The 25660-nt window shown below is 36.7% G+C and overlaps 1 protein-coding gene and 1 pseudogene across 1 annotated transcript; one reads left to right on the forward strand and one right to left on the reverse strand.

Moving 5' to 3' along the window:
• Positions 1-1338: 1338 nt before the first annotated feature.
• Positions 1339-25636, reverse strand: PANK3 (pantothenate kinase 3). The gene is made up of 7 exons (XM_055325907.1): positions 25284-25636; positions 16306-16658; positions 14662-14915; positions 11862-12038; positions 11074-11197; positions 8882-9007; positions 1339-7705 (listed from the first exon to the last, which is right to left on the reverse strand). The coding sequence occupies exons 1-7, from the start codon at positions 25309-25311 to the stop codon at positions 7655-7657; spliced, it is 1113 nt and encodes a 370-aa protein (XP_055181882.1). The 5' UTR covers positions 25312-25636; the 3' UTR covers positions 1339-7654.
• On the forward strand, positions 19609-20467 carry LOC129509984 (60S ribosomal protein L36-like; annotated as a pseudogene).
• Positions 25637-25660: the final 24 nt, after the last annotated feature.

Consider the following 25660-nt stretch of genomic DNA (forward strand, 5'->3'; position numbering starts at 1 on the left):
TCAGGCCCTGGGCTGAAGGTGGCGCTAAACCATTGAGCCACCCGGGCTGCCCAGTTTTACACATTTTAATAAATATAAGCCCAACATTTCATGAAGGCTTCTTATGTATAAAAAACTTAATATGCTTTCTAGTGATGGGAAGAGGAACGTGGGGAAAAACTATAATTCTATCTTACGTAGACAGACTAGATAAGAACACTTTCTCTACAATGAATTCACTCAGCAAACAGTTCTTTACTGAATGCCTTCTCTGTGCCAACTACTGGGGCTAGAGGTAAGACTGTGCCATGTCCTTGCTCTCAGAGTTTACATTCTACTATAGGTAATTTCAGTTGAAACTTTGCTTTTAAAAAAAGATTTCATAGGGTAGCCCCGGTGGCTTAGCGGCTTAGCACCACCTTCGGCCTGGGGTGTGATCCTGGAGACCTGGGATTGAGTCCCACGGGTGTGATCCTGGACACCTGGCATCGAGTCCCACGTTGGGCTCCCTGCATGGAGCCTGCTTCTCCCTCTGCCTGGGTCTCTGCCTCATGAATAAATAATAAATCTTAAAAAAAAGATTTTATATATTTGAGAGATAGCAACAGATAGTGAGAGAGAGCACAAGTGGGGAGGAGGGGGAGAAGCAGGCTCCTTGCTGAGCAGGGAGTCAGATGTGGGGCTTAGTCCCAGGGCTCTGGGATCATGACCTGGGCCGAGGGCAGAGGCTTTTTTTTTTTTTTTTGGAGATTGATTTTATTTTTATCTATTTATCTTTTATTGGAGTTCAATTTGCCAACATATAGCATAACACCCAGTGCTCATCCCATCAAGTGCCCCCCTCAGTGCCCATCATCCAGTCACCCCCACCCCCCACCCACCTCCCTTTCCACCACCCCTAGTTCGTTTCCCAGTTAGGAGTCTCTCATGCTGTCTCCCTTTCTGGTATTTCCCGCTCATTTTTTCTCCTTTCCCCTTTATTCCCTTTCACTATTTTTTTTATATTCCCCAAATGAATGAGACCATATGTTTGTCCTTCTCCGATTGACTTATTTCACTCAGCGTAATACCCTCCAGTTCCATCCACGTCGAAGCAAATGGTGGGTATTTGTGGTTTCTAATGGCTGAGTAATATTCCATTGTATACATAGACCACAGCTTCTTTATCCATTCATCTTTCGATGGACACCGAGGCTCCTTCCACAGTTGGGCTATTGTGGACATTGCTGCTATGAACATTGGGGTGCAGGAAGGCATAGGTTTTTAACCGAGCCACCCAGGTGCTCCTCGGCTGAAACTTTAATCAGAGTGAAAATGTGGGAGTACAATATATAAAATGAAATAATAAAAAGACACATATTAAACAACTTAGAGAATTTATTTGGAAAGTAGGAAATAAAAAGAATGATTTTAACATTTATTTAGAATACGAACAAAACTAGAAAAAGTTAAACTACAGGAAAGAAGGCAGAGAGTACAGAAGTTGGCTTAATGGCCATCCAATATAAACAAGCAAAACCTAAGTTTCTTTCATGCAAATAAGCATTAAGGAGAAGGGCACAGGAATGTTTACAGACCAGGCCACAACAAATATTTTAAAAATTTACATAAGAAAATGTACATAAATGAAAAAATAAACTAGACAATTTACAAGAAATGTTTTATAGGTTACAATAGGCTATAAGTTAGTTTATTATGAATAAAATTTATAGCACATCATACATTTTTACATCACAGATTCAGTGTTAAAAGAATTCCAACATGACGAAAGCTTATTAGACTTGACAAGAAGAATGTGAAGGACAGAATAAGGCAACTTAAACTGAAATGGCTTATATAAGTAAAATTAAAACACACAAATATCTAGATATGATTTGGTCAATAACTGGGCAGAATTAAGACAAATGTCATTTACTTTAGTTAAAAAGTGGAAGTCTCAATATAGTTCAGATAAAAAGGGAAGCATACAATTTGTAAAAAAATAATAAAGCCGTCTTCTTATTAAGACTTACATCCTAATTCCATTAATTATAGTTGGGACAAAGAGACTAAGATATTGATGTTAGTTAGGTTGTACACAGTTACCTTTTGTTTCTAAGTGTTTGTTCTAAATGTATACCTCAGAAAAAAGTTTTAAATTTCAAAATGGCTTAATATCTGCAATAACCACTGATTGTGCCATGTACGATGTCCATGATTCAGAGATACACATAAAGCTAAAATAATCTCAAACTATTTGCATTACTTATGTATATTTTACAAATTATGTAAAAGTTCAAATGTTTTCTTTGAAAGCTACTGAAACTATAAGCAATGCAATGAATAAAAGATGTTAATAGCAAAAAAATTCAGCAATATCATAGAATTGAAATTCAGTTGCATATTTTATACAATTCAAAACCTTGAATTTTAACTTCATTCACTCCTTTGAAAAATATATTCATTAGTTCTTTTAAACACAAAATTAGTGGCAGCTGCAGCAAAATGACTGAAAATTTTAATCTCTTAACTACACAAAAAGCCAACATATAAAGATTTCTAAATTTTTTTCTTAAGGAAAAAAAAATTATTTCCCCTCAAACACATCATCATTCAGCACTATGTAGTACTTGAAGTCTCAGTATCAACTCATTGCTACATTTATTTTAAATAACAAGCTGGGAATGTCAGAACCATTATTCTCAGACAATTCTAAGGATAAAAGTATTTTAGGTCTTCATCACATTTGATGTAAATGACTAGAATGATATTTCAACTCACTTGGAGGTAATTGAAATTGTTTTAGAAATTTCACTAAGAATTGTGTTTGACAAAAACAGTAATTCCTGGAAGAGTTTATCCCACATCTGTTCCTACTCACAATGACCAGAAAGAAGAAACAGCTTGAAGAAAAGGGCCACTAAAAATCTCAAATATATCTAATATTCAAACATTCATGAATTTAGTGGGATGTTCCTTTTTGTACAATGGAAAAGTTATAATAATGTCCACATAATTTTAAAGTTAACACAATAAAAATTCCAGATACTTCCACAGATAAAAGCGTGCACACACATGTGCACACACACATACACCGACACACACACACTTTACTATATATATATAAAACCCCTCATATTACTTTAAGTCTATCTACTTGGCCAGTATAGGCAAGAACATAACATTATGAGAGAACATCTAATACTATTCTACTGGTTTGGTGAGAATCCAGAATCTAGTGCCTATCAACATATATAAATCATATTAACTTCAAAACAGGACACCACGTATCTAAACAAATTATTTTAGTCTTTCTAAATGCTGCCATGAATAGAGCAACTAACTGTCTTTTTTCGGAATCCTGATGGTAAATGAGTCATTTCCCATTGTAACAAATCAATTCCCTCATTTTATAATGAAAGAAAATAAGAATTTAGACCACTGGCTGGCACAATTTCTAAAATAATGCCAACTTACCATCCTACATCCTCTGAACACACAAGAGATAACACAAGCAAAAAAGACTGCTTTGACAAGACATTTGAACTTTTCAGAAGTGGAAATTACTCAGAATTTTAGATATGGTCAAAAAGCTAGGGTGATTTACTTTTTATGTCACCATTATTTTTATTAGGCTATTAAAAATACCTTAAAGGAAGAAAAAAATTACTTCTTTTGGTCTTTATTACAAGGCTCAGTAGAAAATATAAGACAACCACTGTCTCAAATATTGAAAATAGGCAGTAATACAGATAAAGCACATTATTTTCTGAGGTTATCTGATGATAGAAACAAAGTTGGCTGAATTCCTTATTAGGAAAACAGGACATCAATGACATTTCCTGGCAAATCATCTTAAATAAGGTCAAAGAGTATCACAAAAAGGCAATATATTTCTAATATTTTGTTTATACATACCACAAAACTCAGTTAAATGCAAAATAATAGACACTCATTTTTTTCTGGTGATTATCCTTTAAGAGTTTTTCCATGGCTTTAAATAAGAAAGGATTTCTAAGCTATATCCTCAAATGCAACGGACTAAAAAGCATAAAGTGCTCAACAGAAAAAAAAAGATATACTACACAAAATATGAACATTTTTGCATATAAAAACAAGCAAAGTGGTTATAAAGGACATCTGGAAATCATTGCCTTGCTAAGCTTTCCACCCAAGAATGCAACCTTAGAAATCAAGGCAAGATGTGATGGACTGCTCTTAGAAGGCAAGAGTTCCCATCTGACATAGAGGAAAACCTTTCCCTTTAGCTGCATTTTTCTTAAAGACACGGGACTTTCAGGAACTAGTACTTATAATACAGTAATCACATTTGCATGCAAAGGTAAAAAACTCGGGAATCTTTACAGAGTCTAGTATTTGGCAAAAAATCTGAACCTCCTTAAAGACTGTCAACGGCCATGTCTGTTATTGGCAATGGCACTGACTTTACCTAAACAAAGAGCCCACCTATTTAAATTAGAGTAGCTAAGCAAGGAATGCCCCTGTTGACAAGCAAGCAAGTCTAATACTATGTCTTTGGAGAAATTAGGTATAGAACGAAAAGCCATTAGTTTTAAATGCCTCTAGTTAAAAGGCAATTTTTTGCCGGGAGAGGGGGGTATTGGTAGCAGAAAGTTCTAGACATTGTGTTCTTTATCAAGTCCCCAAATAGATAGTGCTCTTTGCATTTGAAAATACCAGTTCTTAAGAATGAAAATTAAATCCAAAAATTATAAAGGTTCTCTTGTGTGTATAAAACTCAATGAAGAATTAAACAGGCCTCTTTTTAGTCCTAAAATTGTCTTCTCAAAGTTCAATTAGATAAGGTTGGGGGGACTTAAGTCACTGGAATCATCAAATTTGCTTCAGTGAAGGAAAAAGACATTCTGGAGACTGTTGAGGTCGGTCAGGATGGTTCTTGGGCAACTTTATCAGTATCACTGTAAAAATGATACATGGTCATGATGAAATGGCAGGATTCAATGTAAGGTATTTTTGAATTGGCCAGAAATACAGCTAATCTGTGTAAAATAAACTAGCCCAAACGAGCTATTTACCTTCCTTCTGTATTTAAAAAAAAAACTCCCATAAAAAATAATATTTCCCATATCCCCTCTCAAACATTCTTTAAAAAGCCGTTATTCATAAAGTTTTAATGGATACATGATAGTGTTCATTTTTAAGAGCTAGCTCTGGAACTGCACTGTCTAGTACAGTAGCCACTACCCAAATTTGGCTCTTGAGAACTTGGAATGTGGTTAGCCTAAACTGAGGTGTGCCCTAAGTATAAATATACACTGGTTTTAAAGACAAAGTTAAACAAAAATAGGTATCTCCTAAATAACTTTCTATAGTGATTATACGTTGAAATGGTAACATACCAGACATATTGGGTTAAATAGAAATATATAATCAAAATGATTTTCACCTGTTTCTTTTTACTTTTTAAATGTGCCTACTAGAAAATGACAAATTACATATGGCTTACACTTTATGTTCTTAAACTGTACAGTCTAATAGAGAGCTTTTAGGCATTATGCTGATTGGGCTTAGAACTAAACCTATTTACCACTGTATGCTTACAAAGAATTTTGTGAGGCTATAAAAAAAAAATACTAGAATCTTGGCAGTCTATCACAACTCTGTGTTCATGTTCATTACTCCAGGAATTCTTGATTATACATGAGAATAGCCAAGATCAACAGTGGTGAAATGGTTGTTCACTGTATATGCATTTTAACAGGTAACTTCAGTTTCAAAGGACAAAAGTATGAAACACAGTCCCAAATTAACAAAAGCAATGATCAACTTAACTTACATGGACTTTGACCCTTCCATTTCTTTCTTAAAGACAGCCCCAGATCTATAGCTGTTAATATAGTTTGCCAGAGGTATACAACTTGAAATTATCACTTAAAAATAAAAACTTTTTATACAAATGTCCAAATCACAGAATTTTAAAATAAACTGAACGCATGGCTTTTTGTAATAACAGAAATAAATATCTAGCTACAACAGTGGAAACATTAAAGTAAGAAACATTTAGTCATTGTAGATTTTTCAAAATGACTTACTGACCTAACATGAATTCAAAGTTCCAAATATTCTAAATTCTAAAAAATTACCTTACATGCTTTTCCCTCTAAATTAAATCACTCTCATTATTCAGATGTTCATGTCTTTAAATAAATAAAACTGAATTTTAAATATTTGAGCACAAAATTTGAAAACTATAAGGAGAAATGTCTCAAGCACCTCTACTGCACATTGTTTTTTATGGAAAAAAATTATGTTCCATAAAACCATATAAATACTTCTTTCTTCCTATAATGTAAACAATTTTTAAGCTCTTCAAAGCACATCCACATTTACTGGTAATTTAAGGAGGTGAATATTTTCCCCAAATCTACTTCTTAAACCAATTAATTAATTAACAGACTTAAACAACTTCGCTGCTCTTGGACCTCCAAAAACGTTAATGCCAAAGTAAAAATCTGAAAAAATTAGTAACATTATAAAAAATGACTTCAAAATAGAGAACAAATTCCAAGGCAAGAGGATTTACAAATTTTGGAACTATAATGCCTTTATTACCAGAATGTATAAAACACTGATCCTTTTCTAATTCTGCAATACTGCCTCAGACTCCTACAGTTTCAAAACAACTCATCTTTTAGATTTCCATAACATCTCTTTAGAATAAATGTGATTAAATGTGATTTTGTTGCTGTTCATAATAGATTAAAGTCTCTGGCTTTGAAGTTTCAGACCTAATTAAACAGAAATGACTAAGTTCAGGCCCAAGATAAATGTGGTATAGAAAGAGCACAGGTCTCTATCAATGCACACAAACCATATTCTATTAGTATAGTCTTGGGACCTCATTGAATGGACTTTCAAATAAGTAATTAAGCCTCTAATTAAAGGATACAAAACATTTTTCATATAAAGATTAACATAAAATACAGAAAGTGCAATTATCACCGATTATGTTATTTTCTAGGATTCATCTTAAAATTCAGGATAATATTTAATAATAGTATTTCAATTAAATTATGGCATTTGAAAAAGTTTATAGTTCTGGGAAAATATCACATAAACATGCTTTTTTGGTGAAGGAAATGTTGAGAAAACCACAAGAATGAATAATTAATATTGCCTTAACATTTCTAAAATCACAAAAAAAATGATCATCTTTGATAGCCATTTCAATAAGTTTGAAGGGTATGTTCAATAAGTTTGATACAGGGTATGTTACTGTCCACTTAGTAGTAACCAAGACACACAGAATGCACTTGTAACAAATATTCAGATCCAATTATTTTCAGGAGCTAAACATTTCAGAGACTTTAAGATTTGTTTGAGCATACAGTACTGCAATAGTTGGCTACATAAAATAAATAGAAAATCTTCTGAGAGGAAGCTCAATAATCAGAGGCTGTATTGCATTTAAGGATTTAACACTGGCTATATACAGAAGGGAAAGCATTTCAATTAGAAATACTTCACATGTTACCAAGCTCTCTCTTTTAATATGGCAACTTTTAGCAGCTTACCACTGTGACATTTAAAAATCAACAGGAATAGTGCTACTCTGTTATCCTTTGGTTCCCAGTGACAAATAATGCAGTAACAATGACTCTGGTTTCAGTTCCTCATGGATGACATTTATTAGTAGAGAGAAACCTGATGCTTTTTAGCTGAAATTTGGCAGCCCAAGAAGTGCACCAACAGCTCCAAAATATCCCTGTATAATTTTAAAACAATTATTAACACAGTTCAGCTTTTAAATTAGTAGGCAATATTAACAACTACTAGAAACAGATATTTATGTAAAATCTATTTAAGAACATTTATTCAAAAAGTTATCAATTTCTGTGTTGCCAGCTAGTATTTGAAAAATGTGAAATATATATTTTCAAAGTGTGGTTTTTAGACACTGAAAAGCTTCTAGGGCTATTACTACAATTCTGAGCCCTTCTCCCCTTTCCTCAAAACAATTCCTTTTCTTTCACCTGCCAATCTCCCGGGCTACAGCATGCCACTCGGAGCCTGCACAGCAGCAGTTCACCATAGTGAGAGCAGTAACAACCCAACATAAACACAAGAAAATACTCTGAATCTGTTATTAAAATTAATAATACTTCCATTTGATCAGAAACAAAACAATTCAAGGTAGATTTAGTTAATCCAAAATATTATGTGAACTGATATTTTCAGATCAGAATAACCGGATATAATGAACGAATAGAAAAAAAATTTTGAATAACCTCCAAAATTTTAACAGTGGTCCTTCTGGAGGTGTTGTGGTGGTAGGATTAAGGAGAATTTTCATTGTCTAATTATATATTTGTGTATCAGTTCATTTTTAATATTTTTTAGAGAAAAACAAAACAACAAAAGAATACAATTTAACTAAGTATACAGCAGCCCAATATTTACAGAGCTTGTAAGATCTAGTATGGCTCTTTCTTGGTCAGTGAAGTAGGATTTCTTGGTCAGTGAAGTAGGAAACTCCACCTTAATGGGGTGCCTACCAGGTTATAGTAACCCTTATCTCCCCAATTCAAATTGAAGTTAGGGACTCAATATACTATTAGGTAAATCATAGTTTTATACTTATAAGTACACAGTAAGAAGCAATATATGAAACCTGCTTATAAAAGCATGCTATTGGGCAGCCCGGGTGGCTCAACGGTTTAGCGCCTGCCTTTGGCCCAGGGCCTGATCCTAGAGACCCAGGATTGAATCCCACATCAGGCTCCCTGCATGAAGCCTGCTTCTCCCTCTGCCTGTGTCTCTGCCTCTCTCTCTCTCTGTGTCTCTCATGAATAAATAAGTAAAAAAAATAAAAAAATAATAAATAAATAAATAAATAAAAGCATGCTATTAAAATTCGCAAAGCATTATTTTCTTATCATACCTCATGCTCTAGAAACAATGCTTTCAGTTGACCTTTTGACCAATAATCCAGTGCATATGCCAAAAGTTTCATTGAGAGAGTATTGACACGTAAAAAGTTTCCAACAAAGACAACTCGGTTTATTTTCTAAAAAGAAAGAAGAAAATGACATGAAATATAAATTATCAAGTGGATTTTATAATACAGTAGGGTTTAGAAAATCTCTACTCTAAAATGCAAACAACTACTACCTTTTTTGAGTGTCTACTACGTTCCTGGTACATATTATCTCCATAATCCTGAATATTTAAAATTTAGTTCAGGACATGTCACTACACATTTGTCAAAACCCACAGAATGTACACCAAGAGTGAACCCAGTGTAAAGTAAGGGCTTTGGGTGATAATAATGTGTCACTGCAAGTTCAATGATTATAACAAATGTACCAATCTCATGATGGATGTTGACAGTGGGGAAGGCTGTACAGCTGTAGGGTTCGAGGGTATATGGGAACTTTCTACCCGTATTTTTCTACTCAATTTTGCTGTGAACCTAAAACCTCTCTAAAAAATATAGTCTATTTTAAAAAAGCAAAATTCTGGAAAGATCCTAGTAAATGATTTTAGATGACACTTGATTTTGAAGATGACCAATAAATAATCTATCTATTAAGAAAGTAATTTGGAGAAATATTATTGAGATTAAAACCAAGGAAAAGTATTTTAAATGGGTTTAGGATTACTAACACTGTAAAGTTGAGGCTTCCAGCATCTCTGGCGTCAGCCTAACCCATCAAGTCACCCTCTGCTAAGAAGATTCCACTCATTAATTTGGTTCTGTAGAGAACCTTGAAGGAAATTTTTTATGGAAGAACTGGTGTTTCAAATTCCAGGAAACTTTTCCACTCTCACTGTATACTGAACTTCTGAATATACATTTTTGCACACTGAGTTTGGATAGTGTAAACAGTGGCCTTAATTATTGCTAAATCAAGTGGCCAGTGAAAATGTAGATCTACAGGGCTAAGAAAAAAGGTCCTGGATTATTGTTAGCCAATAAAAGTGAAATACTCCTTAAAACGTAGGTTAAGACATCCGTTAGTGGCTCCATCAACCAACTTACTACACTGTCACTGAGAAACAACATATTGGATTTAAACAGAATAATTCAAAGGATTAATTTGGGTTTTTTCACAATTGTTCTCTGCTGAAGCTTTTTTCCTCAAATATCTGCATGCATGATTATCTCACCTCTTTCCAGTATCTATCCAAGGGTCACATTTTCAATAAGCCTTCCTTTAATCACTCAATTACTCAGCAATTTGTTTTCTGCCGATGTACTCTCAATTTTCTTTGATTTTCTTTTTTAAGAAATACCACTTATTACCCTATACATACTAAAAATTTATTAAAATACTAGAATGGATGCAATCTCCACAAAGTCAGGGATCTTTGTTCTCTTCACTAGTGTACAAAGTGCCTAGAACAATGCCTGGCACATGGTTCTCTGTAAATACTTAATGAATAAATGAACAGATGAAGGATTCCCTCAAAAAAGCAAAATTCCCAATTCATTTAAGGTATTTGATATTTACAAATATCAAATTAAAATTAAATGGGCAAATACATCTATTACATGAGGGCAGATTATATATACAATCTCCTTCAAATAAAAATAACCCAACAATGAGGGTGAACACAGGAGTACTTGCTTTTCCTAAGTATACATCATTCAAATTTCTTGTGAAGAACAAATCTCAATGCCTTCATAGCCCTGTACAATGCTGCTTGATCCATATGCAACAAGGCAGCACTGTAAAGAAGCCGAAGGCAATAAGAAAACTTCTAAGCACTTGCTAATCAAATATAACATTAATAGCAAAAAATACCCCTTTCAAAAATTAGTTACCTCAAAAATGTCCTATGTTTGGAAAAAATTTTCTATCTTCAGGAGATTTAGGTTGTGTATTTCTGAAAAAGTTTGTAGATAAATTTGAAATGTAAATATCTCTTTGTTCTACTACCAACTTGAATAATCGGCTACTTTCTTTAAAGGTAACATAATTTGGTACACGTGGTATATACAGTTAATGAACCTTGGGATTTAATAGAGGAGATCTCAATCCTACAGGTCTCCTTAAGGAACACAAAGAAGCCCTGCTATATATACATAAAACTCCAATCTATATTTTTCATATAGTTAAATTTTTTTACCTCATTAACAGCACACATTCGTGCCACAGAACCAATGTTATTGGTGATAGTAACTAAAGTAGCTCTTGCTAGATCTTCTTTACTGACAGTTTCTCGCTTCTCCTTATAAATCATATTACCAAAACTGCAGAGAAATGAAAAACAAACAAAATTCTGTTGATAATAAGCAACATTTCACACATTTTATCCTACAGATAAATTTATACAGGTATAAAATACGGTATAAACAAGGTTACTGACTCACTGAACTACACACATGGCAGAATACTGGAAATCACCATGAAACTCTGATAAATCCACAGAATAAAATACCAAGAGAGTGTTAATAGGGGAGGGAAGGAAGGAAGGGGAGAGAAAAAGGAAGGGGGACAAAGGGGAGAGAGAGAGAGAGAGAGAGAGGAAGGGGAGAAAGAGAGAGAAGGGGGGACGGAGGCTGGCAGATAGACTAGGATATGTTGCTTGTTGATGAGTACACAGAGTAAGTAGTATGCTGTATAATGGTAGATATATTTTACCTTCTGAAAGTTACCTTCTGTATAAGAGGGTGAGAAGGATATATATTTTTATTTGCATAAAGAAATATTGAAAGGATACTCAAGAATTAATAAAATGGTTTCCTACAGGGTGTACCTGGGAAGACTTAACGTGTATCTTATTTTTAAATTACATGAATGTTCAAAACTTGGAACCTAAGCCAAGTAGGAGTAAGCCCCCTTGTAGCTTCTTGATACGTTGCTTTCTAAAAACTAAATAAGCAACTTTAATTACAACATAAATATTAAACTCACCTAGACGCTACAGCCCAACCCGGCAGACCAAATCTTTCATAATCTCCCCCGTAAATATCACGGACCAGTTTGTCAGCTTGGGTGCTGTCACCTTTGGATGCCATTTCAAGAGCCTCTTCAAAACTTTCACAGCCAGTCAATAAACAGCATAAACCCAGAAATGTACCCCCTCCAAGGCTAAAGAAAATAAAGAAAACTGGGTAAGTTATATTTATAAAGTATTCTTTCTCCAAAATTAAAAGGAGTATTCATGTTATCGATATGCACAAAGAAAGAACACATTGCTAATGCCAAGTGCTGAAATATCAGCATAATGAAGGTAAGAAAAATGCCAAACCAAACTTGACAGATGAAAAAATAAACCAAAGGGGGGAAAATCAGTTGGTAGAAGCAACATGAAGGCTGGAGGGATGTTTTATATCTTCTATTATCTTTACCCAATTCCTTACACTTTATAATTGCTAAAAACAAATGCTTTATGTGTGGGGATGGGGAGGGAAAGCAGTTTAAGTGTTAAAAAAAAAAGTAGTATCATATGAATTAAAAGGAGAAAACTTATAACTCTAAATGGTTCCCAGGAAAATGATTTAGTGAAAGGCCTATTTACTTGGTCTGACAAGGCTGAAATCAATTCAATGTGACACATTAGCATTTTAGCGTGACCCAAAAATGAATATGGTGAGAAAATTTGTCAGGTTGGTCAATATGTTAAGGATAAAAATTTACTTGGATATGCTGATAAAATGAAACCATGTCTCTCTAATCCCTAGAATCAAAACCTTTGCTCCCAGTCTCACCTAAATTTCTATTTTTTTCCTTTTTTTTTTTCATTGAAGTTCGATTTGCCAACATACAGTATAACACCAAGTGCTCAGGTGTCCTCCTCAGTGCCCATCACCCAGGTGCCCCATCCACCCGCCTGCCTCCCCTTCCACTACCACCCTTTGTTCAGTTTCCCAGAGTTAGTAGTCTCTCATGTTTTGTCACCCTCTCTAAGTTTTCCCATTCATTTTCCCTCCTTTCACCTAAATTTCTAACAAACTCTATCCCTGGAATTTAGTTAACGGACTCAATTTCTTTTAGAATTGATTGAAGTAGGTAATACTTCCCTGTAATTCTATGGTATAGAGAGTTAACAATGGAAGCAGATTTTTAGAAACCACAGAGATAAAATACTAAAGGGCGCCTGGGGGGCAGCCTGGGTGGCTCAGCGGTTTAGCGCTGCCTTCAACCCAGGGTATGATCCTAGAGGCCCGGGATCGAGTCCCACATCGGGCTCCCTGCATGGAGCCTGCTTCTCCCTCTGCCTGTGTCTCTGCCTCTCTCTCTCTCTCTCTCTGTGTCTCTCATGAATAAATAAAATCTTTATAAATAAATAAATAAATAGATAGATAGATAGATAGATAGATAGAGGGAGCCTGGGTGGCTCAGTCAGCTGAGTGTCTGCCTTGTGTTTGGGTCATGATCCCAGAGTCCTGAGATCAAGCCCTGCATCAGGCTCCCTGCTCAGTGAAGAGCCTGCTTCTCGTTCTCCCTCTACTGCTCCCTGTGCTTATGCTCAATCTCTGTCAAATACATTAAAAAATAAAAATATCTTTAAAAAAATACTTAAGTATCATTTAGGGGTGCCTGGCTGGCTCAGTCAGTGGAGAATGCAACTCTGCATCTCAAGGTCATGAGTCTGAGCCCCACATGGGGGTAGAGTTTACTTAGATAAAAAAAAAATTATCACTTTAATAAGAGTACTACTTTAAAATGGAAATGAGTTTTTCTTCATAAACCCGCAAGTTTTCCTCAAACAGGAGTCTCTACCCTCCTTAAAAGCTGATAAAGTAGGGATCCCTGGGTGGCGCAGCGGTTTGGCGCTTGCCTTTGGCCCAGGACGCGATCCTGGAGACCCGGGATCGAATCCCACGTCAGGCTCCCGGTGCATGGAACCTGCTTCTCCTTCTGCCTATGTCTCTGCCTCTCTCTCTCTCACTGTGTGACTATCATAAATAAATAAAAAATTAAAAAAAATTAAAAAAAAAAAGCTGATAAAGTATATATCAGAATCATAAGGACAATTTTAAATTTCATTTTACAATAATATTTCAGGCATTATAGAAATTAAAGAAATACCTTATGGGATATTTAGAACATTGTTATCCGATAAAGAGCTCATGTTAAATTTGTCCTCTAAGAATTATTACAAGAGCATGTGGATGGCTCAGTTGGTTGAGCATCTGATTCTTGATTTTGGCTCAGGTCACGATCTTAGGATCATGAGACTGAACTCTGCACGGATCTCTGTGCTTAGAGGGGAGTCTACTTGAGATTCTCTCTCTCCCTCTGCCTCTCCCCTCATGCTCTCTCTTGCTTTCTCAAATAAATGAAATAAATCTTGAAAAAAAATTATTACAATGTTATCCGATACCACACAAATATGAATCTGATCCAACCATCATGCAAGCTGACCAGTGGCAAATTTCAGGCTTAAATATGTTATAAAACAGTGAAAAACAACAAGAATGCTTTGGCAAATACAAGTCATTAGAATCATTCCAGATAAGAACTCCCTCTTACAATTATGGAAATTTTGATGCCAACTGATGTTAAGCAAATGTAAATATGTAATGATTTTAGTTTGAATCTTTATACACATACCTTATAAAACAATATTATTTGCAACACTTATACCTACACATCTACATTTTTTGCTACTGCACAAATGCATGTTAGAGGCTAGCATTAAGATGATTTTACAACTTCTGTGTATAAAACAACATGAATGCTGCAATAAGTACAAAAAGGTCACTACCTTGTCCCGGTTACTCGTTTATAGTTGTCTTTGGAATGGACTGCTAAAATACTGACTCCTGAACCAATGTTCACTATCAGCAGTGGATAGGGATCATCCAGGTTAAAAGGCATCTTTTGGCATCGCTCAGGTTCTGAGGCATTAGCAAAATAATAGCACTCTGCTTGTCCATTGAAACTGACAGAATCTATATACAGCAAGCCCTTTACAAGGCAGTCAAGTTCATCCAGTTTGTGCAGGTGGAGGTTTCCAATCTATAAACAAACAAAACAAAACACCATAGAATTTTGTAAAGTGAAAAAGGGACAGTATTCAAAATACTTGGCTCAAATGCACTGTATGTTTAATTTTCATGTACTTTATAAAACTTGAAAATCATCTATGACCCATACATTTTCACTTGTTTTGTTTCGTCTCATTATCTCTTAGTCCAATGGTTCTCAGTGATGGTGGTATTACCCTTTGGATGCATTCTGGAAATTTGTGGGGATATTTCAGTTTTTACAAAGATGGAGAGGAGGAGAGGAGCAAACTAACATTTAGTGGGCAAGGACTTCTTATGTTCAAACCATTCAATAAATTGAATGCAAATCAGTATTATCCATTGAAAGAAAAAAATGAATAACAATTTAGACTTTTAAACTATCTCAAAGTTTAAGGGGCTCACTTATGTGAGCCATATAAGTGATCACTTACATTTCTATTAACAGACTTTTCTTATGTGAATTTAAGAAATTAAATGGTTTATGCATGTTTTCAAAGAAAACAAATTTCAGTAGCCCCAAATGCTAACTTTCTTTTATTCAAACGAAAGGACTAATGAAGAATGAAGAAGCTTGGCAAACCCCCACTAGTATATAATCAATGTTACATAGTCCTCTTGCCATATCCAAATGACCTCCTTTGAGATAGGATCATAGTAAGGCTGGTGGATAAAACCAGAAAAAAGGGAAAACAGGGACTCTCATTCAGATGTCTACTAAATCAAAAGACACTGGCCTCAGCTGTTTTTGTTTTTAGTGAAGAGGCAGGGGCAGGGAAAGAGATGGCCCTGGGAGAGAGGACTGTATGGATAATACACAAAAGCAATGCAAACACATGTCAATAATAGTGATTGTAATTCAAACCCCACTTATATTTGGGTTTGTACACTGCCAAATTCATTGAAATCCCCTTTTATTGTAGCTTTATAGCAGTCCCTAAACTTGGCAAGTTTTACCAAGTATTATGTACAATAAGCCCAAATCTGGGCAATTTTTTACTCAGTCTATAAAGGTGTTTAAGTGCCCCAAATGAAAAGCTAGTCATGAATACAAACTTCCTCTGTATCCAGCAGGGGGAACTAATCTAGGCAACATGCTAGATGGGAACCTAGCCTCTTATTTTAAAAATAAGGAGGGGACACCTGGGTGGCAGTTGGTTTAAAGTCCAACTCTTAGTTTTGGCTCAGGTCACGCATGATCTCAGGGTTGTGAGACTGAATCCCATGATGGACTAGGCCCACAGTGAGTTGTCTGCTAGTCCCTCTCCCTCTGTCATTCCTCCCACTCCTATGCACATACTCTCTCTCTCAAATAAATAAATCTTAAAAAAAAAAAAAAAAAAGAATGAGCATCAATTTTTGGCTTTGAGTAAGATACCTACTGTGCGAAAATCTTCTTCAAACTTGTAAGCACCACCTCCTGTAGCACATAGCACCGTGTGTAATGTTGAGAAGTTTTTATCTCTTCCCATCTGGATAAAAGTAGGCAGGTCGTGGGTTGGAAATCTGATAAAGTGCAAGTTTCCTCTTCGGCCAAAAAGTGTCAAATCCTTCAGTTCAAGGTGTACATCCCGAATACCAGTGGATCCATATGCTACATTAGAAGTCAAATATTTCCGGATACTTTTTAAGCTCTCAACTTCTTCTTGTTCTTCCTCTGCTGTGATATCAATAGGTTCAAAATATGAGAGCTTTACTAGAGTCCCCCCAATGTCCATGCCAAACCATGGGAAAGCTGTGGATTAAAAAAACAAAAACAAAAAACATTGTATATATCAACTTTAGAAATGCAAATTAGGTACTAGTTAATTAGCCACAAACTTCATATATGCTGAATCATGCAGTCAATAACATTCTGGGGGTAAGATGCTTCTTCTATGTGCAACTCAACCTTTTCCCTTCGAAGTATTACTTTAACATTTTCTAGAAACCTGTAACGTAAGATGCTTAGAGCTCGCCCAGGGCCTTTCAATTCCTGCTCAGATAGGTATTCCTTTTCACCCTACTAAATACTCATCATATGCCCCAGGGGAATCAGGAAAAATTTGGACCAATAATTCGTCCAAATTTGGACCTGTTTTAATAAATAGGTCATTACCTAGGGCTTGATAATATTTCTAATAAGATTTTAATGTAATAAAATTGGCCTATAATTACTTCAAGTAACCTAAGGGAAAAAGTACCTCCTTAAAAAGAACTTATTCTTTGCTCATTAAATGTTATGTTTCTTTGGTACATCTGGTTAATAAAATTAGCTGTTAATAATGTTGAAGAGAAGTCTATTGGGCACATTTGGGCAGGGAGTTATATCATTTGGGTTTGGGACTTGCTGTTCTTTCGCCAACTGGACTTATATGACTTTGGAAAAACCATTAACTTCTCTGAATCCTAGTTTGTTCCAGGTCTGTTTCAATTCTCTGAGATCTTAAACAAAATGACAGAGACTCAAGAATAATTTAATACTTAATACAAAATACTCTAATACATACATTACAAAAAAACCTCAGAACAAAATATACCTCACAGTTTTTTATGTATAAGCTGTCATGGGAAACTAGTTCCCTCCAAAATCTGTTTCTTAAATATTAGTATTTTATTTGATATTAATATTAGTATTTTATTTGATATATGTGAGTATTAGAAACCAGTAACATACAATTCAACAAGAAAGGATTCTATACATTTCTCCATTTCAGAATTTACACTTACTGAAATCAGTACAGTAAATAATATTAAATGAGGAAGGAGTAATTCTAATTATTTTCTTCTGGAGAAATAGTTCATTTTTTTTTTAAAGCTCATTTATTTTTTGTATTTGAAACCCAAGTTTAGACATTAAAGACAGTGTTAAAAAGGAAACTTCTTTAAAAAATAGTAAAATGACTTAAGACTATAATCTGGGGGGTCAGTAAGACCCCAACAGCCATAACATTTGTGTCACCTAAAGATTTTTATAAGCAACTAAAATATAAAAGAAATGGACTAAATTTTCTCAATTTTCAAATCCCTAGTAGCAAGCAGCAATACTAAAATTTACAGACAAGAAATTCACAGCAACTGTTTGCTTGGACAACACACTGAAAGAAAAGACAATACAGGGTAGTTCTACTGATCCAGTAAGTCAGAGATGGCTTCAGAATTTTCCCAATATGCTGAACAGGTAGATAATTAGAGGACACTTTTCAGTGGACATTACATAAAACATAGGAATGATTCTGATATAACCAAAATGATTTATTTTTTAAAAATTTGAGAGTGGGGAGAGAGAGGGGAGGGTGTCTGAGCGGGGAAGGACAGAGGGAGAATGAGAAGCAGACAGAGAGCCTGACTCTGCTGGATCCCAGGACCTTGAATGATCTGACCCAAAGGCAGATACTTAAGTGACTGAGCCACCCAGGGACCTGATTTCTCTTATTTGATCATGTTTGATTCTAGATTCATGGGGGTGGGTGTACAAGTCACTGTTGCCACATAAAATGCATTCTGGGATAGAAAAATTTCTACAAGGGAAGATTTACTAAGCTAAAAACCTTTATTTTCCAAAGTTAAAAATACTTTAGAAATTAAGTTTATAGTTTTACTACATATGTGTCAGGTGTCAAAATACATACAAATAAAAAGATTACTTCAGAGCAAACTACAATGCTGAAAAATTACCAGGCTCAAGGATCATGTTATCTTTATTTTCAGTCAGAAGTCCCTGTCTGCTCCCAGGTTTATAAATATTTGAAAACTGCCATTCTTGAAAGAAAAACCCAATTAATATTTATGTGAAGAACTTTTAATTCTTACACGAAACCATAAATTAAGTTTTGAAAAGACCTTACTGCCTAGGAAGATATTTGAAGTTTATAGATGAAATACTGGAGAGTAAGAAATTTTCTACTTTTCTAAAGCTATGTAGGAGTACCACACTTTTTCATCCCAAGGGGTCAATGGCCAATTCCAAAATACCTAACAGCGGAGTAGGCAGTAGAAAAAAGGCTCACTGAATGAAATCGCTTGTGAAACCTAGGGTGCACGAAAAGTGTTAACTAGTTCTTTCCCAAAGAAAACTACTGTTTAAGTATCATCATTAAAATGATAAAAACAAAAATCTTCTACTGTTTATTTACATATATATCTAATTAATTAATTAATTAATTAATTAATGAGAGAGGCAGAGGGAGAAGCAGGCTCCATGCAGGGAGCCCTGGTTTCCAGGATTAACGCCCTGGGCCGGAGGCAGGCGCTCAACCGCTGAGCCACCCAGGGATCCCCCTGGTGGCTTGTTTTAAAAAGCTTTTGTTGATATTATTTGCATGGAACAACCAATCTTGTAGCTGAAAAACTCCACACAGAAACCAAAAAAACTTGTTTACAAAGTTATGTCTTATTGTTATAGTATATCAATCTGCCATTTCTTTTAAATTACATTAATTACTGAAAAATATTATAAGATATGTACGACATGCAACATATAAAGAATAACAACCACCAGGGATGCCTGAGTGGCTCAATCGGTTAACCGTCCAACTTTTGGTTTCAGCTCAGGTCATGAGATCAAACCCTGCCTTGGGCTCTGTGCTCAGTGGGAAGTCTGTTGAAGATGGTCTCTCACTCTAAAATAAATAAATCTTAAAAAAAAAAAAAAAAAAAAGAATAGCCAACAACCACCACAAACTCATAGTATTACCATTCAATTTTAAATCTTTGAGTGACTCACTTTTTTACACTGGACTAGAGAAACAGAATGTTTTATGAAATAACTGTAAATTAAGTTGGAAAAACTGTATAATATCTTTAAGGGTTATTGCCTACAGAGGTTGTTTTTTAAAATTAAGAATGCAAAAACCCCAAGAATCATCTCACATCTAGCCTATGAGATATGTCTGTTCTTAAGGGAAGTGTAACTAGAGACGCTCTATTGTAGACAATGAATTTCTCAGTAATCATGTGCAAACTAGAACACTGCATGTCCTTTCTATTTCTTAGTAAGTCTCAATTATGACAATTTTCTTCTTAAAATTAGGAAGGACTGGAAGAACTCCGCCTTGCCAGTGACTCTAAAGAAAAAAAGTTGGTAACAGCCATCTTTGGTATAGTGAACCTTTAACTCAGCAGAGTTCTGGAATTCATTCCCTTATGCCAAAGAGGGGAAAAAAAAAATCACATTAAAAAAGTATGGAAGCCCTCTGCCCCAGGAGCCATGGAGGAGCAATGCTACCATAGCAATGCTATGGCTCTATGCTACCCTATGGCTGTGGGCCTCAATAAGGGCCACAAGGTGAGTAACAGTGGAAGCAAGCCCAGGTATAGCTGCTGCTGCCACGGTCACCTCACCAAACACACCAAGTTTGTGCAGGGTATGATCCCAGAAGTATGCTGCTTCATCTCATACGCCCCATATGAACAGCATGAGTGGCACATGCAAGATCTCTAAGGACAAGTGTCCCCTCAAGTTCATCAAAAAAAGTGTGGGGACTTACAACCGTGCCAAAAGGAAAAGAGGAAAAGAGCAAAGTCCTGGAAGCCACGAGGAAAGCAGTAGCCAAGAAGGACTGAACCCCCTTCCCTCTGTATATAATACAGCCTCTTTGGAACTTGAAAAAGAAATTAAAAATTTTTAGGTAATCTCTACACCCAACAAGGGACTCAAACTCACAACCCCAAGATCAAGAGTCCCAAGCTCTAATGACTGAGCCAGTGAGGTGTGTCCTACAGAAAACACAAATTCTTAATAATGATCCACTCCTATCATTTAGTAAGTGGTATAATTACTGATCTTTACATTTTCCAGTACATTAAAAAAAAAAAACCCACAACTTTTTTTTGTCACTGACCAAAATAGGAGGGGAAAGGGGCATGGAGGTCAAACTTTGTTTGCAATTCCAAGTATGAGGCAAATATAAGTACAACCACAGGTCCACTAATAGCTCATGAGGTAAGAAAAATATCTGTTTCCTAAAAAATCAGGGAAGTATTTATACCTATAGCTTTGTTGCTTCTAGCCAAGAGATAGGTTAAAAGTAGGTTACCAGTGTGTGAACAAGCTACTTACTGCATATAACCTAAACATTTTTTTTCTTTGATAATAAAACTCTCCATTGCCAAGGTGAAAATAATGAATGAAAATACACATTTAAGGGGATCCTTGGGTGGCTCAGCGGTTTAGTGCCTGCCTTGGGCCCAGGGCGTGATTCTGGAGTCTGAGATGGAGTCCCACATCAGGCTCCCTGCATGGAACCTGCTTCTCCCTCTGCCTGTGTCTCTGCCTCTCTTTCTATGTGTGGCTCTCATGAATAAATAAAATCTTAAAAAAAAAAAAAAAGAAAAAAACAAAACAAAACCAGAATACACATTAAAAAAAAAAACCACATTCCATAAATCATAAATGCAAATGAGTATTTTGATGATGGCAAATATGTGCTGCCCTCTCAAGACTTTCCTACAATATATCTGGCCTTCAAAAAATAACTATTTTTCAGCTGAGCCTAAAAGAGCTGCCATTAGCCATCAGTAACAAAAATATCCAGAACTATCGTAAGCATAAGGTGCTACATCAAGAATTATCTCTCTTACAAGACAGACTGTATATGAAGAGACCTGCCATGTCCAATCCCCTTGATATCTAGCCATGAGGCAGACTGTTGATTTCTAACAAGATGTGTTATAAGAGTTTGGTGTCTTGCTAGGTGTTGTAAAGGGGTGGGGGAGAAATATTAAAGAACTGTTTAACTGTTAATGGCTCCATGTAGATTTCAGCCCAAAGGGATCCTTTGGGACCTTTTGATGGGAAAGGGACCAAATGATGAAAATGTTCAAAACATTAGTGGATTATTTTAAAAAGCAAAATTCTAAAATGGGCATGTGTGCAGGTAAATTCTGGGTATGCTTGATGTTCTTGGATAAAAAAGACATGCATTTTGCTTTTCCCGATAATCATTCCAAATAAAAATGTTGGTATTTTGAAACAGACTAAAAAAATAACTACTTTTACATCTTTAGTATCATAATTCCTTAGAAAAGCATCAGGTAAATATTTTTCCCCCCTTTGGTAATTTAGGTACATCAAAGGAAACATTAGAAATTATCATATTCGATTGTACCTTATCTCATCATCTACTGGAAGGGATTTTTTTTTTTTTTTAAAGTAGGCTCCACATGGGGCTTGAACTCACCACGTTGAGATCAAGACCTGAGCTGAGATCAAGAGTCAGATGTTTAAGGAACGAACGGAGCCACCCAGGCGTCCCTGGAAGTGATCATTCTTAAGTAATGATTCAATTTACAAACAGGCCAATCAAATTATATAGAAGCAAACCACACACATATGCCATATACTTTTCTCTGCTCTTGACAAAAGCTTCAGGCAACAGCTTGGGTTAGCAAAGCAGAGACTCAAAAATCTTTATCTTCTCAAATTAAAAAAATGTATCTTTTATTATCATCTTGTTAATTAGGCTACAAGCCACTAAGGTAAGCAAAACAAATGCCGAACATACCTTAAGACATCCTGTCAGTCGAGGTACAAGAGGAACTCATGGCTGTTTGGTTTTTTAATATCTAATATTGAAGCAGTGTGAAAAATTTAAGGTAAAGCAAACACTGCCATTTTGCAGGTTTCCATATTTTCACTAGGAAAAGTTTTTCATTAGGTTAATGTTTGACTTTATCCCTCCCTTGGAGTTGAATTAACACATATTTCAAATGTTAATCTTTTACTATATAATCTGGCAGATGAAACTAATTCCTTTTCTTATTTTCTGGTTAAGTACACGCATCTGATTTATAACCTTGCAATACATTAAGTGATGTACCTAAAAGCAATGTTTTCGGACACTTAGAAATGTGAATGTAAGAATGTGAAGCCAAAGCCACTTGTTTAACGCTGCAATGCATGTGAAGATAGTGCTTTAAACATATGAAGGGCTCACTAAATCTATAATTATTAAAATAAATAAATTTATAATTATTAGAAAAACCCCTATACGAGTACTTAAAAGCAACAAAAATGTATCTTTAGCTAATCTGAGTGTTCATGTTCCTAAGAACATTAGAGATAACAGTTGCTGGTTACATATATTTATAATCCATAATTGAAATACTTTCCTTCACACAGAAAAACAAGATGTTCTTTACTTTTCCTGTAAAGAACTGAGGAAGCAGTAACGTCATCTTCTACACAAAAGAAACAGGAAATGTTACGTTAGACTTCTAAATCATATTAACTGACTAGTATTTCAGTATGACTCTTTCATCATTAATGGTTTCATAATGTAGTAATACGTAACTTTAAAAAAACAGGTGTTCTTTTCTCAACCTAAAGTTTATTTTATAAACCTTTATATCTTTGCTGAAGCACCTTTGACAGAGGTGGCATTCATACCTGATAACAAATCTAACAAACCAATTATCATGGCGAAAAGAATGTAACTGTAAGAGTGGGCGTATGAGCTTGTCATTGTTCAACTTATTTTACTAAATGGAAGTTCTTTTTTTTTTTTAATTTAATTTTATTTTTTAATTTGTGATAGTCACAGAGAGACAGAGAGAGAGAGAGAGACGCAGAGACACAGGCAGAGGGAGAAGCAGGCTCCATGCACCGGGAGCCCGACGTGGGATTCGATCCCGGGTCTCCAGGATCGCGCCCTGGGCCAAAGGCAGGCACCAAACCACTGCGCCACCCAGGGATCCCCTAAATGGAAGTTCTAAGACAAGCAGGGAAAATGTTAGTTAAGATGTCCAAGTGTTCTGTATTACTGCATCTGTTCAAGATCAGTTTAATTTAGCAACTGTAAAGAAAACTAGAAGTGGTTCTATATTCCTGTCACCTAAGCCTTCACGTCACTATTTTATAGACTCCTTGAACAAGAACTCTTTCACTATCCTAAGAAATCATCATTAAGGGGATCCCTGGGTGGCGCAGCGGTTTGGCGCCTGCCTTTGGCCCAGGGCGCGATCCTGGAGACCCGGGATCGAATCCCACATCGGGCTCCCGGTGCATGGAGCCTGCTTGTGTCTCTGCCTCTCTCTCTCTCTCTCTCTCTCTCTCTCTCTCTCTCTCTCTGTGACTATCATATAAAAAAAAAAAAAACAAAAAAAAAACAAAAAAAAACAAAAAAGAAATCATCATTAAAGTACGTATCTCTTAAGCAGGCAGATAAAACCACCAGATCAGAAAGGTTTCTCTATTTCGACTAAATTGTACCCCCACGGGTGCAGAAAAAAGAACACTGGACACTCAGGGAACCTCATCAGCACAGAGGTGGTTGGTATAGCCTTGAAAAGTCACTCCGGGGCTAAATAAATCCCATTTCCTCATCTGTAAAATCAAGACCAAATCATCTCACATTTAAATAACAATGAGTAGTTTTTAGAGTGCTTTGGTAGGCTGCCTTTCTGGTGAAGTTACAAGAACTTTGACCGTCCAGAAGGGAAGGTGTCCATGCTCCCTTGTGCAGATTTCTTAGATCTGTAAGATCACATGAGACAGTAAAGACCGTAAAATACCAATACGACCCTAAGATAAGCATACATCCCCTAGTTCCTTTGGGAGAATGTACTTAGAAAGTCCGAAAATCGTGATGAGTGATTAAATAAGCTACTTACAGGAGTAAAAGGTCTTTAAAAGCCTAAAAATAAAAAGGAAATGAAAGTTGATTTGCTCTTAAAACATGTGACGAATATTTCATTAAACAGTACGTACATATACAGTCGTAGAAAAATCTCTAAGAGTATCCACCAAAATATTAATAGAGGTTAGCTCTGAGTGGCGGGAATACCCGTGATTTTTATCTTCCTTTTGGTTTATGTTTTTTTTTTTAAATTTTGTTTATTATTTTTTTTAAAGCCAACACGATCTAGCTGTCATTCTAAACAAAAACAAGCCACGGCAATTACCCACTGGTAGGTGACCGGCGTGTTTTCAAAAGATTCTAATTGTTAACAACAGTGACAACTCCCAGGAACACACCGGGATTTCAAGGACACAAGCGAGAAGCCCAGAAATCAGTAGAGGAAAAAAGAAAACAACAACAACAACAACAACAACAAACAGTGGTAAATGCCCCCGCGCAAATGAGGCCCGTTTCCAACCTGGTTTCAGGGGGGCAGAGGGGGAGTGGACTGGCAGGTCCAGCACGCCTGGCGAAAGCCGAACGAAAAATCCCCGTGAGCGCGCCCCAGAACTCGGGGAGGACGCAAAGCGCCGGGGGCGGCGGGGGCCGCCGGGGGCGGCGGGGGCCTCCGGGCTGCACAGGGGCCTCGGTGCCCGCGCCCCCACCCCGAGCCGCAGGCCGGGGACCAGGCCGCTCCACTGAGGCGCCTCCGCCCGGGCCCCAGAGCTCTCCCAACCCGGCGGGCCCACGCCCCATCTTACAGGGTTTCTTGGCATCTTTAATCTTCATGGCGTCTGCGGAAGCAACCAGGGGCAGCCTCGGTCCGGGGCACGCAGGGCAGCGGCGGCGACTCCGGAGGTGCCTGGGCCGCGCGGGAAGGCCCGGCCGGTTCCTCCCCTTAGGCCCGGCGGGGCGGGCCTAGGGCGGGGCGGCGGCGCCTGAGGCGAGGCCCGGCCCAGGGGGCGGCCTCCCCACCCCCGCGAGGGTGTGCCGGGACCGAGCGAGCTGGGGAAGGCCGCCGGCCTCGCCGCTCCGGGGCCCCCCCCGCGGCCGCTCCGAACAAAAGGCCCCGGTCCCCCGAGCCGCCGCCGCCGCCGCCGCCACTGAGAAGTAGCCCGCCCAGGCCGGGAGCCCACGT

Source organism: Nyctereutes procyonoides, unplaced genomic scaffold, assembly GCF_905146905.1.
Source record: "Nyctereutes procyonoides isolate TBG_1078 unplaced genomic scaffold, NYPRO_anot_genome, whole genome shotgun sequence".
NCBI classification, from domain to species: Eukaryota; Metazoa; Chordata; class Mammalia; order Carnivora; family Canidae; genus Nyctereutes; species Nyctereutes procyonoides.